We start from the raw sequence: 15494 nt of genomic DNA on the forward strand, positions 1-15494 counted from the left end.
TTCCCAACTTTTCAGAGTGTAAAATGTAAAGCACCTTTAAAATGTAGAGGACTTGGTCTGTAGACGTAGCCTTTGTTTCAGACGCACATCGAAAGTACGAATAAATACTCAGCGCTGCACTTTGTTCGGAACATACTATATCATTGACGCTCACAGATAGCGAGTCAGGAGCCAGAAACACGCTGACGTGTCGTACGTTAGAGCTTTTGCCGTCTGCTGCCGATAACACGCGGTGACGATGGCCCTTGGTGGGATATTAGAAACACGAAATAGCAGCACACGTGCTTCTGCATTCTTCTGTATATTTCCTTCTCGTGGTCAGGGGACATATGTCAATCATATGTTTATAATAGCTTCATAAGACTGCAAGACAACTTGTGAGTGCTATAGGTCTGTAGCTGGTTGCTGTTGTGGGACGTATTCCAGCTTTCAAGAAATGGATTATGATGGCTTTCTTCTACTCATTCGGCATTTTAACGCGACAGCGTTAAGGAGCTCGTGTCGCAGAAAAGCCGGTGTCGGCAGCGTTGGCCGTGAGCAAAAAATCCCGGAAGGCAATTCACAAATAAAAACAACTTGCAAGATGGGCTGGTTGGGAATCAAACCAACGTCTTCGGAATGTGAGACGGAGACGCTACCACTCAGCCATGAGTTCGATGGTTCAAAGCGGGACAAAAGCACCTCTAGTGAATGCGGTGTTGCCTTAGAAACGTGCCGTAGAAAGTTATACTGCGGTGTATATCGGTAACTATGAGCATGTAAATTACAGAAGTCGCAGTTAAACGAGTAGCGAAGTACGTTTCCGCTACATTTCTTCTGCGCTTGGCGCACACGCAGAGCTATCTTGCGGCAAACACAGAAGACCCCCTCCTCGCAATGTGCGGCGCTGCCCCGACAGGTGGCACACCACTCCCCCGCTTCTACCCTTCGTCTCGTCAAGAGCATGCCGAGCGAATGAATGGGTGGTGCGAACGGGGTGCGATAACGCTATCGCGTTCCACTCTTGAAGGCGAAGCTTAAGCGTCCTTCAATTTTTTTAGCTTTCCCAGATTATAAAAAAAACGAAGCAAGGTTTCAACTGCTTTAGGAGATAAGTGAGCTAGCATTGCGTAATGTACTCTGTCCGGACCAGAGGCTGTTCTTTTGTCAGTTGTGAGTACTATATTGATTTCCGTGAGTGTTAAGGACGGATTATGCGATCTGTCTAAATTTCCTGTGGTCGGAAGCTTTAATTTTTCTGCTGATTGCTGATATTTTTGAAATGTAGCAGAAAAATTTACTGAGCTTGATATGTCACAGAAATGCAGCCCTAATTTTATGTCTGCTTGTTCTTCTAAATTTGTTTGCGTACCTGGGGTGAGACTATGGGGATAGTGTAAGAACCGTAGTCGCTTCTAAACTTAGGAAGCTGATTCCACATTCTTTTAGGTGTTATCGAGCTATTTATTGACGATACATTGTTTTTGCAGGAGTGTCTTTCGACTTCCGTGTGTGTACCTGGCTTTCGTTTTTGCTTTTTTGAAAGAGAGTAGATTATATTATATTAGTAGAAAGGAGTGTTGTTACTCCTTTTTCCTTTTTCCAGTAGGGGCAAGACCGCGAGTAAGTCGGATGGTCTCCTTTGCAGTTAATGCAATGTGGGGAAGAAGTGAAGTTGTCAGATTGACGATCACTGGAGCTGCATTTAGCACAGGTTGTCTGGCCCCGGCATGCATATGAAGCATGTCTGAACGTTTGGCACTTTAAACACCGTCTGGGGTTTGGGATATATGGTCTGACGTTTACTTTTACGTACCCTGCATCCCGCAAGGTGGGTATTCCGCTTGTTCCAAAGGAAAGTATGACATGTTCTGTCGGGATTTATTCGTCATTTCTGCGGATGACAATTCTTTGTACTTTGGTCACGTTTTGTTCCTGGAAACCCTCAAACAGTGCCTCATCGCTCAGGTCAATAAAGTCTGCCTCTGATATCACACCCAGGCTTGTATATAGTGTTCTATGTGGTTAAATGGTCACTGTCGCGTCGCCAATGCTCGTAATTGCTGAGAGCTTTTACGCTTGATCTTTGTCATTTAGTCCAAGGAGGAGGTCCACGGTAGACATTTTTGAGGCTTTGCATGTCGGTCCAAATTTCTCTTTCAGACACTTGGCCACCAGGAATGGAGAGAGCTCTCTTACTGGTATGTTGTTTTCGCTGTGGACTACATAGTACTTGGGAAATGATGGCGCGTTGCTCCGAAAGGAGAATTGGAACGGTGCTTCGGTGCGGCATCTTTTCAGACAGCGATCATAGATGACAGAAGTTTGCGCTGCCATAAGAAAATGTGTATGTTCGGAAACAGCGCCAACCGCCCACCACAGAGCCCAACAAGGGTACGAGGCAGAGCTTGGGTACAAGTCTGCACGACGCCAGTCGTACCGCCGTCACTATAAACAAATATGATGTACCCAAGGTAGGATAGCCACACAAGAGTAACCCTTGCCGTCAAGGAGAAAGGAAGTAGATTGTACACAGAAGAAGACAAGAAAGGTCAAAAAGTGAGAGAGAAAAACGAAGATTTGAGGAGAGAGAGACAGGAAAAGGCGACTGCCGATTTCCCCCGGGTGGTTCAGTTCGGGGGCGCCGTCTACGTGAAGCAGAGGCCAAAGAGGTGTGTTGCCTCCACCGTGGGGCCTAAAAGGTCCCAACAACTGGCATCGGCTTAACCCCCCGCATCCCCCTTTCCCCGGACACGGCTAAGCCACGCACGGCTGAACGCGGGAGGGTCCAACCCTCATGTGCTCGGGTACATGTTGTCGCAACCCACCAAACACCTGCTGACGCAAACGACCCTACGGGAGCTGCACAGCTTGATCCTCGTGGTGGCAGCGCGAGCTAGGTTGGGATAAAGCAGTCCATGAGGCGAGACAGAACTTGTTCTGACAAGTGTGCTCCTGGGGCTACAGGAGTCGAAAAGAATGATATATCAAGAACGAAACTCGGTCTCGGTGAGCGGCCATAGAGGAGGAAAACAGAAGAAATGCTAGTGGTATGCGCTGCGTAGCCGTGTTGTAAGCGAATGTCACGAATGGCACGGTTGCGTGCTTGTGCGGTTCGTTATATATGTATGTGTATATATAACACACACACGCACACACACACACACACACACACACACACACATATATATATATATATATATATATATATATATATCACAATTTTAATAGCTACCCGCTATAAGACATCTAAAGCATACCAAGCTGTATTATAGCTCGCTGATCCGATGTACATGCGTATGTCCAAAGCTTGCGATGAGGCCATGACCGCTTTTAGATTTCCAGAAAGCGGCCGCTGGTAATTTTTGCAGAGTAATGAAACAATTGCAGCCGCGAAAGCGAAACTAAAGCGCCGAACAGCTCAAGTGCCACGCCTTTACGAGACGCCCAGCGTGGCGGCATTGTTTCCCTCGCATTGCCTGGTGGGGAGGAGCCGAAAGCGTCGCTCGAATAAATTCATTCAGTTCACGTGTGCGCGCATTGTTTCCCCTTACAGTGCCATGGCAACAGTAGAGTGTTAGCAATTAGTAGACAACGGCCCCAATCACTGCCACAGGAGGCATTTGCAATGAGATGTTAGCTTGAATCACATCAGTGAAGCCACAGCAACGTTCGAAGCCAGAAGTAAGGTGCCCTTGACTGCGACAGGCTTGACTGCGATATCGAATTTACACGGAGACATAATCATTGTTTACCTGTCACCATGCTGGTGCAAAACAGTACGCAAGTGCTAAATTTCAACACCACTCATACATCGCGGAATGGCTCAGGGATCATCAGGACAGGAATACGAATGCCTTTTCTGCCGAGGAAATATGCAATATGCAAATATGCAAATCCTTGCATATTTCTGTAATTATACGAGCAGTAAAACAAAACACCCCTAGACGCAGGCGTGTTTGCGATATCTTGGATCAAAATTCTCCGCACCCGCGGCAACCTGGAGTTCACCTGAAATGCATTAGTCTTGTTTCTGTGTAGCTTGCGTTCACCGGGGCACGAGGCGGCTGGTAGTAGGAGCGCCAGGCATAAGTGCACGGCAACGACCGTTCGAGTCATTCGAAATGCGCGAATCATTCTCGGCTTGTTGGAGGCCGCGCGCTGCACAGACGTTCCACCTGGCAACTAACTACTTTAAGCCAACGCTCGGACCAGCTCATACGGTGGGACGACCTTCTTTTATTCATGGTGTTCATTTATTGCCGCTAGCGTTGTTTGGTAGTGTGAGCCACAGATTGAGAGCTCGTGAAGTATTATGTACTTGACGAGCTCATACGATGAAAAAGAAAGGTACAGGGGGATCAGCCAGAGCAAATGATGGTTTTTTGCACGGCAGTTCGTGAAAGAATACATTTCTGCATGCTTAACTCGATGCCAGTTTATAGCCATCTGGGACAACTAAATGCCACTCCACTTGCCATTTTTCTACACTAAAAAACTGCACTTCGGAAGAAGTGCTAGCTGGAATAGCGGTGTATCATCCCATAAAAATTTGGGTATGCATTTCTTTTAACTGCGAGCATAGGCACAGTACTTCTTAGCCAGGGGCGTGCTTAACAAAGTGAATGGCTTCAATTTTGCAATGACCACTCTTTAGTTTCAAAGTTAGTGCCGAATCACTGCCGAATCTAACGAGACTGCGTTGGCATGTGAATATATTATTTAGAACTGTCTGTTGCCTTGCGTTCATGATGAACGGAGAACAGAGCAATATAATTACCAATACGCTGGGTAATGAAACGGTTACGTTGGGTTAGCCAATTATTCACTTTTGCAAATGGTTATGTTCGAGGGATAACCGGCCCTTTGGCATTCTGATTTCTCAGGCTCACGTCGTTTAATAGACAATCGTGCCACCGCCATCACTCGCCCAGAGTTATTCATAAATTCAGGCATTACTGACATTCCTATTTACATATCTGCGTTTTGAGCGAGCTAGCTAACATGTTTTCATTTTATTTTATTGCTTCGGTGACTGGGTTTCTTTTCTACTTGAAGATCTGCGTTCACTGTAGTGTTCATGCGTTTAAATGTAGCGTACTCATCTGTTTGACTTTTATTGACCTCGTGTTGATGTTTGTGTTGCATTAAAATGCATTGATATATTAGCATAGTATTGATATAGTCAACTTCGCATGTTTGCGGTAATCCAGTGACAGTATGACGTTCTGCGGTTGAACACGTAGTCTCAGGTTAGATGCGTGGCAATGGCAGTCGCGTTCACGTGGGGGCGAAAAGCAAAGTTGTCTTGTACCGAGAAATGGGTGCACGTTGAAAAAACTCCATGTGGTCAAAGTAACCTTCTTGTTTTTTTTGTTTTTTTTGTCCGTCTTTTCATTTGCGCAGCGCTCTGATTTCCATCACGACTGAACTGTGCCAACTTGCCCAAACCACCAACCCATGAAATTTAGGCTGGAGGCCTCCGCTTCATATCTTGCGTAGACACTGCGTTGCTACGAGGCGTTCAGCTCCATCAGTCAGTCACTGATGGCTTCCAGCAAACGTACACATAAGTTTAGCCACCAACATCGCACACATAACAAATTAATCTACATATTCGTTGTTAGTAACTAAGTAATGAAGTCCTTGCGAAATAGGCCTTCGATGAACCGGTTATCCTAATGACCAAAGATAGGGCCCAGCGACTGGGGACTGTCAGAAAAAGCAAGCAAAGAAAATAAAGAAGGAAACAAAGGTGACAAGGGCTAAATAACGGAGGAATAAAAAATCACTTAACTCAGACATTCCCTGCTGCACAATGTATGCATAGCCTGCTATACAATAGTCACATCGCATGCCGTGTCGGAAACACGTGAATGCGCAGCCACAGGGCGCCTTACCAGAAGTCACTATCTGTACAGTCACTACACTAAGACCAAAACAGCAGAAAGGAGCTTTGGGCACAGCGGAGAATAAAGCGCATGCCAACAAATACTACACGAAAGATATTGACAGTGCATTTAACAAAAGAAAGCAGCAAAGGTATGTGCAAGTTCACATGAGCGTGTACGAAGGCACGTAATTAACACTTCCAGGACCGATTTTTTGAACGGTACATTTGACTGGTTTCTACCGCTTGCAGTGATGCAGAGCCTTCTCAAGAACGAATGCACTAAAATCCCGCCGCAACTGATCATTCAAGTGTTCCCAGAGCAACCCCAGGAGCCACGTCATAGAAATATTCTGTTGGACCTCGGTCGGTTTCCCAGATCGAAGGCCAGAGCGCCCCGCCCCAGCTCAGAGTGCTCGGAGGCGCTCTGAACGCACCAGGCGAATGCGTTCCGAGCACCCTACTTTGACCGGCCGAACATGAACAGCATGATCAGAGCGCTCTAGACAACTCGGAAGCGACCAGTCAAATGACCCGTAAAAGAATGAATAAGGGCTCTACCTATTAGAAAGTCCCTATAAATTAAAAATACTGCTGTACATAATTTTCACACGTGTGTTGCATCGCTTTTTCTCTGTGACTGCTTTTCAGAGATTATAGATATTATATTATCATAACCACAAAGATTAGCATTACATGCATATTGGGCAACAAGCGCACATAAGGAAAAAGTGATGGAAGTGGATTGTGCCACAATAACTCTACACAGTGTGGCACCTATACATTGGGCTTAGGTGGCACGAGCTTTGTACAAGAGCCAGAAGAGCTCGATTTTTTAAATCTACAGTTGTATGAAGGAAACAGACAATCAAGGTAGAGAACGCGAATGTTAAATTAACGGGCCACTTTCAGAACAGACAGTCTTTGAATGCTGACATGAACCGTCGTCGCACCCAAAGTTGGTCAAGGCTTTGTTGACCTTTTTACATGGCAGTGGCCTATTAGAAATGCTATAATGATCCCGTCCTTTTTCTTTCACGCCTTTCTGTTTCACGCTCTTCCTTCCGTCTTTACTCCCCCGTTCCTTTTCCCTAGTGCAGGGTAGCAAACCGGAAGCTTTAACTATGGTTAACATCCCTGCCTTTCTCTCATTTGCATATCTCCGTCTCGCTCTCTTGCCACACGTGGGAGCCAAAACTCACGACTTCCACAGTACGCGTGCGGCGATTTGCAAATTAGGCTACTGCTGCGGTCATGCTCCCATCAACTGTCCTGGGTATTTGTGCGCGTGTACTTCATCTATAGCCAACAAGTGTAGCCCAGAGCCCCTCCCAGCCATGGCATAGGATAGGGAACGTCCTTTCAAGCAGAGGCGTTGTGTTTTTAAGGACGTTAAACAGCAGGGGCCTCTTTATGCTAAAAAAGTATACGCTTGTCGTCTAGGACAAATGTCCTTGTCAACAACAGCAGAATTAGTGACAATTTTTTAAGCCACAGGCTATTTCGAAATAAACGAGGTACCACAAGTCTAGGTCCTCTTCACAACTGTTTACCGTCACCATACATCATGACATAATAGTTCTGCGGAAGCCCGCGAGGTGGAGAGAAGTAATTAATAAAGGAATATGCCGCGAAATGCAGCGGTCCCGGGTTGAAGTCCCGGACCGAGACGAATTTTTCTTCGACTGCGAGGCTTTTCTTTCGAGGAACCCGTATGGGTTTCGTTTGTAGCAATGTGCTACGTGCGGGTGGATGTCTCGTTTTCCCTTCATTAAATACTTCTCTCCACCTTGCGGGCTTCCGCAGAACTAGCCGACTGTTTCTTCCTTTCTATGTTGCACTGTACCGGTTTTAAAATGCTATACCAACTCGCTCGATCCTCAACCCTAGCGATCTACATAAACCATATTTGTATACATTAGACTGAGTTTTGACTGTTCAAGGTTTCCTTTATTGTGTATTTATGGATGAAAAAGAGCCTCTCTTTTGCATAGAGTTTATTCACATTATGTATAGACTCGCCCCATGCACCTCTTAAAAATGCCTTGCGCTGCTGAGCCGGTCATGCTACGTCTTTGCGGGTAGTATTAGCGACATTATCTGTCAGACGCATTCGACACCCACATCAATTCATTAAATAACATTCGAAAAAAATCGCCAGTCATCTACATTATCTACAGTAATATTTCTCTAGTGCAAGATGTTTCCTGCTCCAGCAATGAGTAACATCGCCAAATGCAGTAAAATAAATAGTTCATCGTTAGTTCCTCGGATACTTGTTACTTGATTGGACAGATTGTTTTGTTGGCGTTTGCAAAAAGTTGCTTCGCGGAGTTTTCTCGTAGTGTCCTAGTAAGTTGTCTTGTTGATACAGTCTTCATGTACTTGAGAGAGGCTATGGTCTTACTGCAAGAAACAAAAATAAAATAATATAAACAAACTATAAATGGAACTAATTGTTCTGTACTTCGGATGGAGTTTGCACACGGCTGTGTGTTTCAACCTGCCATAAATGTTAGCACGTCGAGCGGTAAAGCAATGCGAAATACATGGAGGAGAAAAAGACGGGAGACACCCATAGGAGCTGTATGATTCTCTGTGTGTATGAGATTGAATAAACACATCAAATATTCCTTTAATTAATGTGTATCTTCTTGGTTTAACATTTCTAATGTCGAACCAATTAGCCAATGTTTCCATACTGGTAGCACACAGCGGACTCACGAACCAATGGTTGAAGGCAACAAAATGAATGTCGCGTTTTGAAGTGGCCTGGACAAATGTTAGACGTCGAGTGCGGTCTCCTTCGTGGCATTTTTATCCTGGACACGATTATCCTAATTGTAATTTTTCATATTTCTTATTCAGCCTATTTTTTTCCTGCGGAACCTAGAAAAATGAGTGAGTGAGTGAGCGAAGTAACTTTATTTCGGTCCAGAGAAGACGCAGGGAAACTCCGTGCCACCCGGCTAGTCCCACGTAGGGACCGCTAAGCCGAGCTTGACGGCCCGATCGCGGGCACTCTGGACGGCCAGGGTTTGGTCGTTGAGTTCGGGGCTGCCCAAGAGCGCAGCCCACCTATCCTCGCTGAAGGAGGAGCCGATGGCTTCCCACTCCCACAACACATGGTCCAATGTTGCCCTTAGTCCACAGGCAGGGCAGTCCGCACTGGGATAGCTTTCAGGGTATATGGCATGAAGAACCGCGAGGTTAGGATACGCACGGGCTTGTAGAAGTCGAAGGATAACCGCCCGCGCCCTGCTTAAGGCGGTGTGTGGGAGGAGGAATACCCGTCTTTACAGATAGTAGTGTGTGGTGATTTCATTAAGCGTGAGCAAGGGTTCCCCGCGGGGCAGGGGGACTGCTGAGGCGGCGCGGTCAGCGAGTCCTCGCGCGGCCTGGTGCGCGCCCTCGTTAGGGTTAGAGGAAGAACCCTCAATCGACCCCAAGTGAGCGGGAAACCAAATGAGAGAATGCGGAGATATACTTTTGGCGCTTTGGAGAATGCGGAGGGCGTGGGGGGAGACCATACCGGTTTGGTAGGCCTTAATGGCTGCCTTGGAATCACTATATATTGCCTCTCTGCGACCATCGAGCACAGTCAAGATACATTCTGCTTCATTCTTTTCACATCAACTGACTTGGAACAGAACAGAATGGCACGTGTTTGAGGATGCAAATGACACAGACGCCGTCGCGAATTATTCACCACCGCGAAGAAAGAACGTGTTAAGGTAATAATTCGAACTGTAATAAACCTTATTGGTTGTAAACAGTCGTAACGACAAATGTCATGCCGCTATAGTTACGTAAATTAAGGTGCTGACAGTGCTTAAAGGGAAGCTGAAGAGGTTTTCGAATAGAAAGAGTTAAGGTGGTTTCGAAGGCTGCCACAGTATAATCCAACTCCTGATTCAACTCTGATTGTGCCTATAGCAGCGCTGCAATCGCCGTTTAAATTTTCGTGGAAGTTCCGCCCCCCCTCACGCGCCAAGCGTAGCGCGAAAGACGAGGCGCGAGGATCACGTCAAAAAATTGGAGGACGCTTAAGCTTCGCCTTCAAGAGTGGAACGCGATAGCGTTATCGTACCCCGTTCGCACCGCCTACTCAAACGCGCTACGCCAGCCAAACGTCGCGATCGGCACAGATAGCCGGGCCCCGACGCGCCATGAAGGCGGACGCGATCTTGGGGCGAGTGGCGCGCCACGTGTCGGGGCAGCGGCGTACATTGCGAAGAGGGGGTCTTCTGTGTTTGCCGCAAGATGGCTCTGCGTGTGCGCAGAGCGCAGAAGAAATGTAGCGGAAACGTACTTCGCTACTCGTGAAACTGCGACTTCTGTAAGTTACATGGTCATAATTACCGATATACACCGCAGTACAACTTTGTACGGCAAGTTTCTAAGGCAACACCGCATTCACTAGGGGCGATTTTGTCCCGTTTTGAAGGAACGAACTCGTGGCTGAGTAGTAGCGTCTTCGTCTCACACTCCGGAGACCCTGGTTCGATTCCCACCAGCCCATCTCGCAAGATGTTTTTTTATTTATGAAGTGCCTTCTGGGATTTATCGCTCACGGCCAACGCCGCTGACGCCGACACCGCCGACACCGGCTTTTCTGCGACACGAGCTCCTTAACGCTGTCATGGGTCATGTGAGCGCTCTCTTCGAATCAAATCACGCACGCCGCCGACACCTAAGATGACGTCACGTTCGTCTCCGCCATCAGAGCCCGTCAACCAACGCGTAGCGTCTCCCGCAGACGCTGCGGCTTCTTTTTGCTAAATAAGGCGAGTAGCGGTGACTTCTGCCCTTTTAAACTATGATTTTCGAATTCAGGGGGTGAAAAACTGAGGTTGCTGAAAGCTCACTTTTAAAGAAAAGTGCTTCAGCTGCCCTTTAAATGACTTCCTATACTATGAAAATATAACACATTAGAAAGCAGAAGAATGAGATAAAAGGAACGTTTATTCAATCATAAAAGAAAAAAGCAGCTGCCTTCATGCTTGTCTATGGAAGTGCCCCTAGTCCGGTCCTCCCGGGACTTTCACTCGAAACTGACTGAACTGCCTACAGCGCGCAGTTGTGAGCTTTAATATTCCGAGATTGCCAAAGATTCTAAGGGCCACCGTAGTGGGAGACTCCCCATTAATTTCGACTACCGAGGGGCTCTTTGACGTACGTCTTGGTACGCGACAGACAGAGTTTTTTTTTTTTTTTTTGCATGCCGTCCCCATCGGAGTGAGGCTGCCGTGGTCGGGGATCGAACTCGCGACCTCGCGCCAAGCAGCACAACAGCCTAGTCATTGATCCCCGGCGGCGGGTTTATGAAGAACCCACCTACGCGCACTGTCTCTAACATTCCTGCGTTTAATTCTACTCGCATGTATACGAGCATTCCTTCTGTGGAATTCTAAACCTTGGGTCAATATATTTAAGTAATTCCGCATGAATTACTTATTCCTAATTCCACGCGAAAGGTATGCGGCACTACGACTGTGGCACCATGCTAGACAAGCTCAGCGCGTCCGCGCATGCGCATTTGCTTTGCGCCATGCAGCGGTTCGTCACGCTCCTCTTAGTTCAACAAACGCGCTTAGTGCACCTCGAAGCGCTCTTTCTCAATACCGTGTCTTCTGCCGCTGCTTATGCGTTCAGAACGGAGATGTTCTATAGCGGTACTTGGTAGTTGGAACTTGAGAAGGTTTGTGCCGGCAGTGAATCTTAAGAGAAAAACACTTACAAATGCACACGCGGCGACAATCGGTTTCCTTTTTGAAGTTCTGAGCATTCCGGTCACATCCGTTGGCTTTTTTCACGCAGGAACTCTTGCCATCTTGACCTTGGAAGTGGTACGTTATTCGTCTAGGATTGCAAATACCATCGTTGTCTTTGATCGGAAGGGCACACCGGGAGCCTATAGACAAGAAAAAAAACATCGCTATCTAGAATTACAAATGTTTAGAAAACAGGTGCTCCACGCATATATAATTCTTGCAGCTTATAACTTCTACCTCTATCACATCAAAATATTTCACAGAGATGCGAGTTTGGGGTTAACAACACTTTAATAAAATGTTTGCGGTTGTAGTATTTGCGTGCTTAGCCCAGATTAATCTGAAAATGTGTGTCATCTATGGTGACGACAATAAAATTCACATCCAAGCTACATGTTGTAATCTGGGTACGCGAAGCGAAGCTTTCGGGAACGGTGTAGCTAAAGGGACTGGCCAAAAATTGTTATCGTACGCAATTTTTTCAGCGCAACGAACAGATTATAGGTCGTGGTGTCCACTATTGCAATGGGAGCAGGGAGGACATCGTGGAACAGTTTTTATCAGAATTTTTTTTTACCTAAAGTCGCGATCGCGTTTATGCATTCTCTAGCTGGAAAATGTGAGAAAGGAGTGCGATAGTAAATGCACGCCGCATTGTGGCCAGCAGACGACGAGAGAGGCCCTGGCTGCGAGAAAGTAATGTGCTCTTTATCAAGCCGATGTTCACGCAGTTTGTGCTTCCGGGGCCGTTGGATTATTTCTGCTTTAATAGGTACGCGCTTTCGTGGTTTGCGGTCAGTCATATACAAGTTAAATCAGATTCTCAAGTTCTCTTGAGCCACGAGCCACGCCAAGCCACGTTTTCGAAAGCAAAACGGTGCTTTTTCTGCAGTGCAGGAACTATAGTTTTACACGTAATGGCCACTGCAGCGTGTTGCCTTTCGGAAGCATATCGCTTCTTAAAAACATGAGTGAGCTAGAGCGAAGAATTTGAGCTGCAATGCGCATTCAGAACTTACATACAAACTAGCGTGCGCAACCACGTAATGCGCACCGCCATATGCAATAAAGGTCTCCATGGTTGTGCCGTTACACTCATTGTTGTGTAGGCAGGCCGCTTGTAAGCGTGAACTTTCCTTAGATCGTAATGCGCATAGAATAAAGCGCAAGTATCTATAAAATATAATTAATACGATTTTAAGCAACACGTAAAACACACTTAATAACAGCCGACATAGGTCATATGGTGTGAATCCAGCTCTAAGTTTCACCGCAAAGCGTTTCGACAACGTTTTTCGAGACTTTCTGCGCAAGCTTAAAATAAGAAATACTGTTTAAACAGCGAACAGCTTATTCGGGTCTATCACTATAAATCATAATCTTTTCATTTCCGCCAAGAGCCCGTGGCAGGCTCTGAGAAGTTGTCCGTCCCTTCAGGTCCTATACAACTAAATTTAATGCGCACTATTCCCTTTCTTTTCATCCTATGCAACGCGCGTGAAGTGATGCAATACTTATGCTTATTCAAATCAAGGGTCACACATTTATTGACATGTAATGTTTATGTTGATGCACTACACCGTGCACAAGAATATATTTGGGGATATATAAACGAAGGGCATATGAAAGAGCCCTCGAAGGTGCTTATACAACCCTGGTATGCTGACCAAGTATGCGCACCTATATTCTGCATTACAAAAAGAAAGACTTCCTACATAAGCCCTGAACATATACCCCGTGTCCCAGCTAACGTTACAAAAGCTGCTTAACAAGGAAAAAAAAATGATTTATAGAACAAGGTGCAAGATACGATTCTCACAGGTCTGACGACCCAACACCATTATTCTTTTGATTGCGTCTTGCACCGTGTTCTTTTTAATCTTTCTTTTTGTCGAACAGCTTGGCTTACGTTAGCTGGGACTACCTATATATTGTTGGCTCTAGGGCATCTCTAAAGTACAGTGATCTGATAATGCCATGCTGAACTATGTTGTTTCACGGGTTCTCTAGTGATCCAGTTTAGTTTCTTTGATTTAGACACTCAGTACGGGCCACGAGGTGTTGTGCCCGTTCTCGTCAAATCCTCCAGAATGGACATGTCCCACTACGATTCGCACATAAAACGTGAACATTTCGTGTCGGCTTAAAAATATCTCTAAACCACTCGGAGTCATTAATGAAATGGTAAATTGTATTTCGCAGATCCTTTACTCTCATTGATTTAGCCATTCAGTTGGTGCCACTGGAAGTGGCCCTTTCTTAGCCACTCCTCCGGAATGGTTATGTTCCAGTGGGCCACAAGAGGCACAGAATCCCTAAAAGTTGCTTAATACGTGTCGTGCTTTTACGTGCCCACACCTGTCATCAACAGCGTTCCCTCAACAAGCATGATACATCGTCGTCGTACTTCTGGCGTCTATGCATGTACGGCTCGAACTGTGCATTCGCCTAAATTTAAGTTTGCATTTCGACATAGCTTGTGAACGATGCAGTGTATAGAGATAGATTTTGCATGGCAATGAAGTTGTGGCCTTTTGTGGCGGATAAACGTAGCTTTGCACAACCCTAAACTGGATGAATGAATAGAATTTATTGATAGGAAAGACAGAGAGGTCGATCTAGCTAGTGCGCTCTAGTCTGCTACTCTGCACTGGGGAAGAGGGAAGGGGAGTGAAAGTATTGGGATGGATGATGATGATGATGATGATGATGATGATGATGATGATGATGATGATGATAAGAGAAGTGGTGAGTGCTTATGTACATGAGATAGTTGTCTCGCTAGAGCCGCTCGTCGAGCTTGGCGTCCTGCAGAAACTTCAACAATACTTTTGTTGCACGCATTGAAATTGCAGTGTCAGGCCATGGGCCGAAGATAGCTTCCTCCGACAGTGGTTGCCTGCCAACGCTGGCTAGGAAACTGTCTAACGTCCTTCGCTCCAACATATATGCTGGGCAGTCGCACAGTACTTGTTGCAGTGTTTCGGGCATCTGGCGGTGTTCACAATCAGGGCTGGTCGATTGGCCGATGAGGTGTGCGTAGCGACGGGTGAAAGCAACGCCGAGCCGAATCCTGTGTAGCAATGATGTTTTGCTCCGTGTAAGCTTCGGGGGCAAACAGGATTTACCGTCTGGATCAATCATATGTAGACGTCTGTGAATGTTGTCATAGTGGGCTCTGTAAGCCTTTGCAAGGTCCTGCATGAGTTCCTTGATCATGGAGTGGGTGCCAGGTTGCAAGTAGGCAATCCGTAATTCATCAGAGGAAGAGGAGGCCAATCTTGCCTCACTGTCAGCGAGTTCATTGCCAAAAACATCACAATGACTAGGCACCCATTGAAAGCTGATCACGTGGCCACTTAACTCGGCACTGTGATGAAGTTCGACGATTTCCAGCACGAGCAGATAGCATGGTCCTTTCTTTAAAAAGTATTTTAGCGCCTGTAGCGCTGATTTGGCATCGCACAATATCGTCCATTTATGGGGTGTCTGCGTTCTCATAAAACGGACAGCCTCCCGTATTCCCGCAAGTTCCGCGGACGCAGATGTCGATTTGTGGTCTAATCAAAATCGTCGAGTAATTCCAAGTTGTGGGATGACAAATGCAGCCGCTGTGACAGATGGCGTGACCGAACCACCGGTATATACTTGTACAGTTCCACTATATAGTGTAAATATATGGGACAGGGTGAGCTGCTTCAAGGCAATGGAGGAAACGTGAGATTTCTTCATAATTCCGGGTATCTGAAACCTCACCAGTGGTCTTGGCAATGTCCATGGAGGTGTCGCGGGGATGTCGGTGGCCTGGAGTGACATGCAATAGCTTTAGAAAAACCACAGTCAAGGTTGGT

General features: G+C 46.4%; 1 protein-coding gene across 1 annotated transcript in view; it reads right to left on the minus strand.

The window, feature by feature from the left end:
- The window catches only part of LOC126545008 (uncharacterized), an 80690-nt gene that overhangs the window by 39941 nt on the left and 25255 nt on the right, over positions 1-15494 (minus strand). The window contains exon 4 of the mRNA XM_055078154.2: positions 11610-11783. Coding sequence (XP_054934129.1) covers positions 11610-11783 — 174 coding nt within the window. The remainder of the gene's footprint in view (positions 1-11609; positions 11784-15494) is intronic.

This window comes from Dermacentor andersoni, chromosome 10 (assembly GCF_023375885.2).
Source record: "Dermacentor andersoni chromosome 10, qqDerAnde1_hic_scaffold, whole genome shotgun sequence".
Lineage (NCBI taxonomy): Eukaryota > Metazoa > Arthropoda > Arachnida > Ixodida > Ixodidae > Dermacentor > Dermacentor andersoni.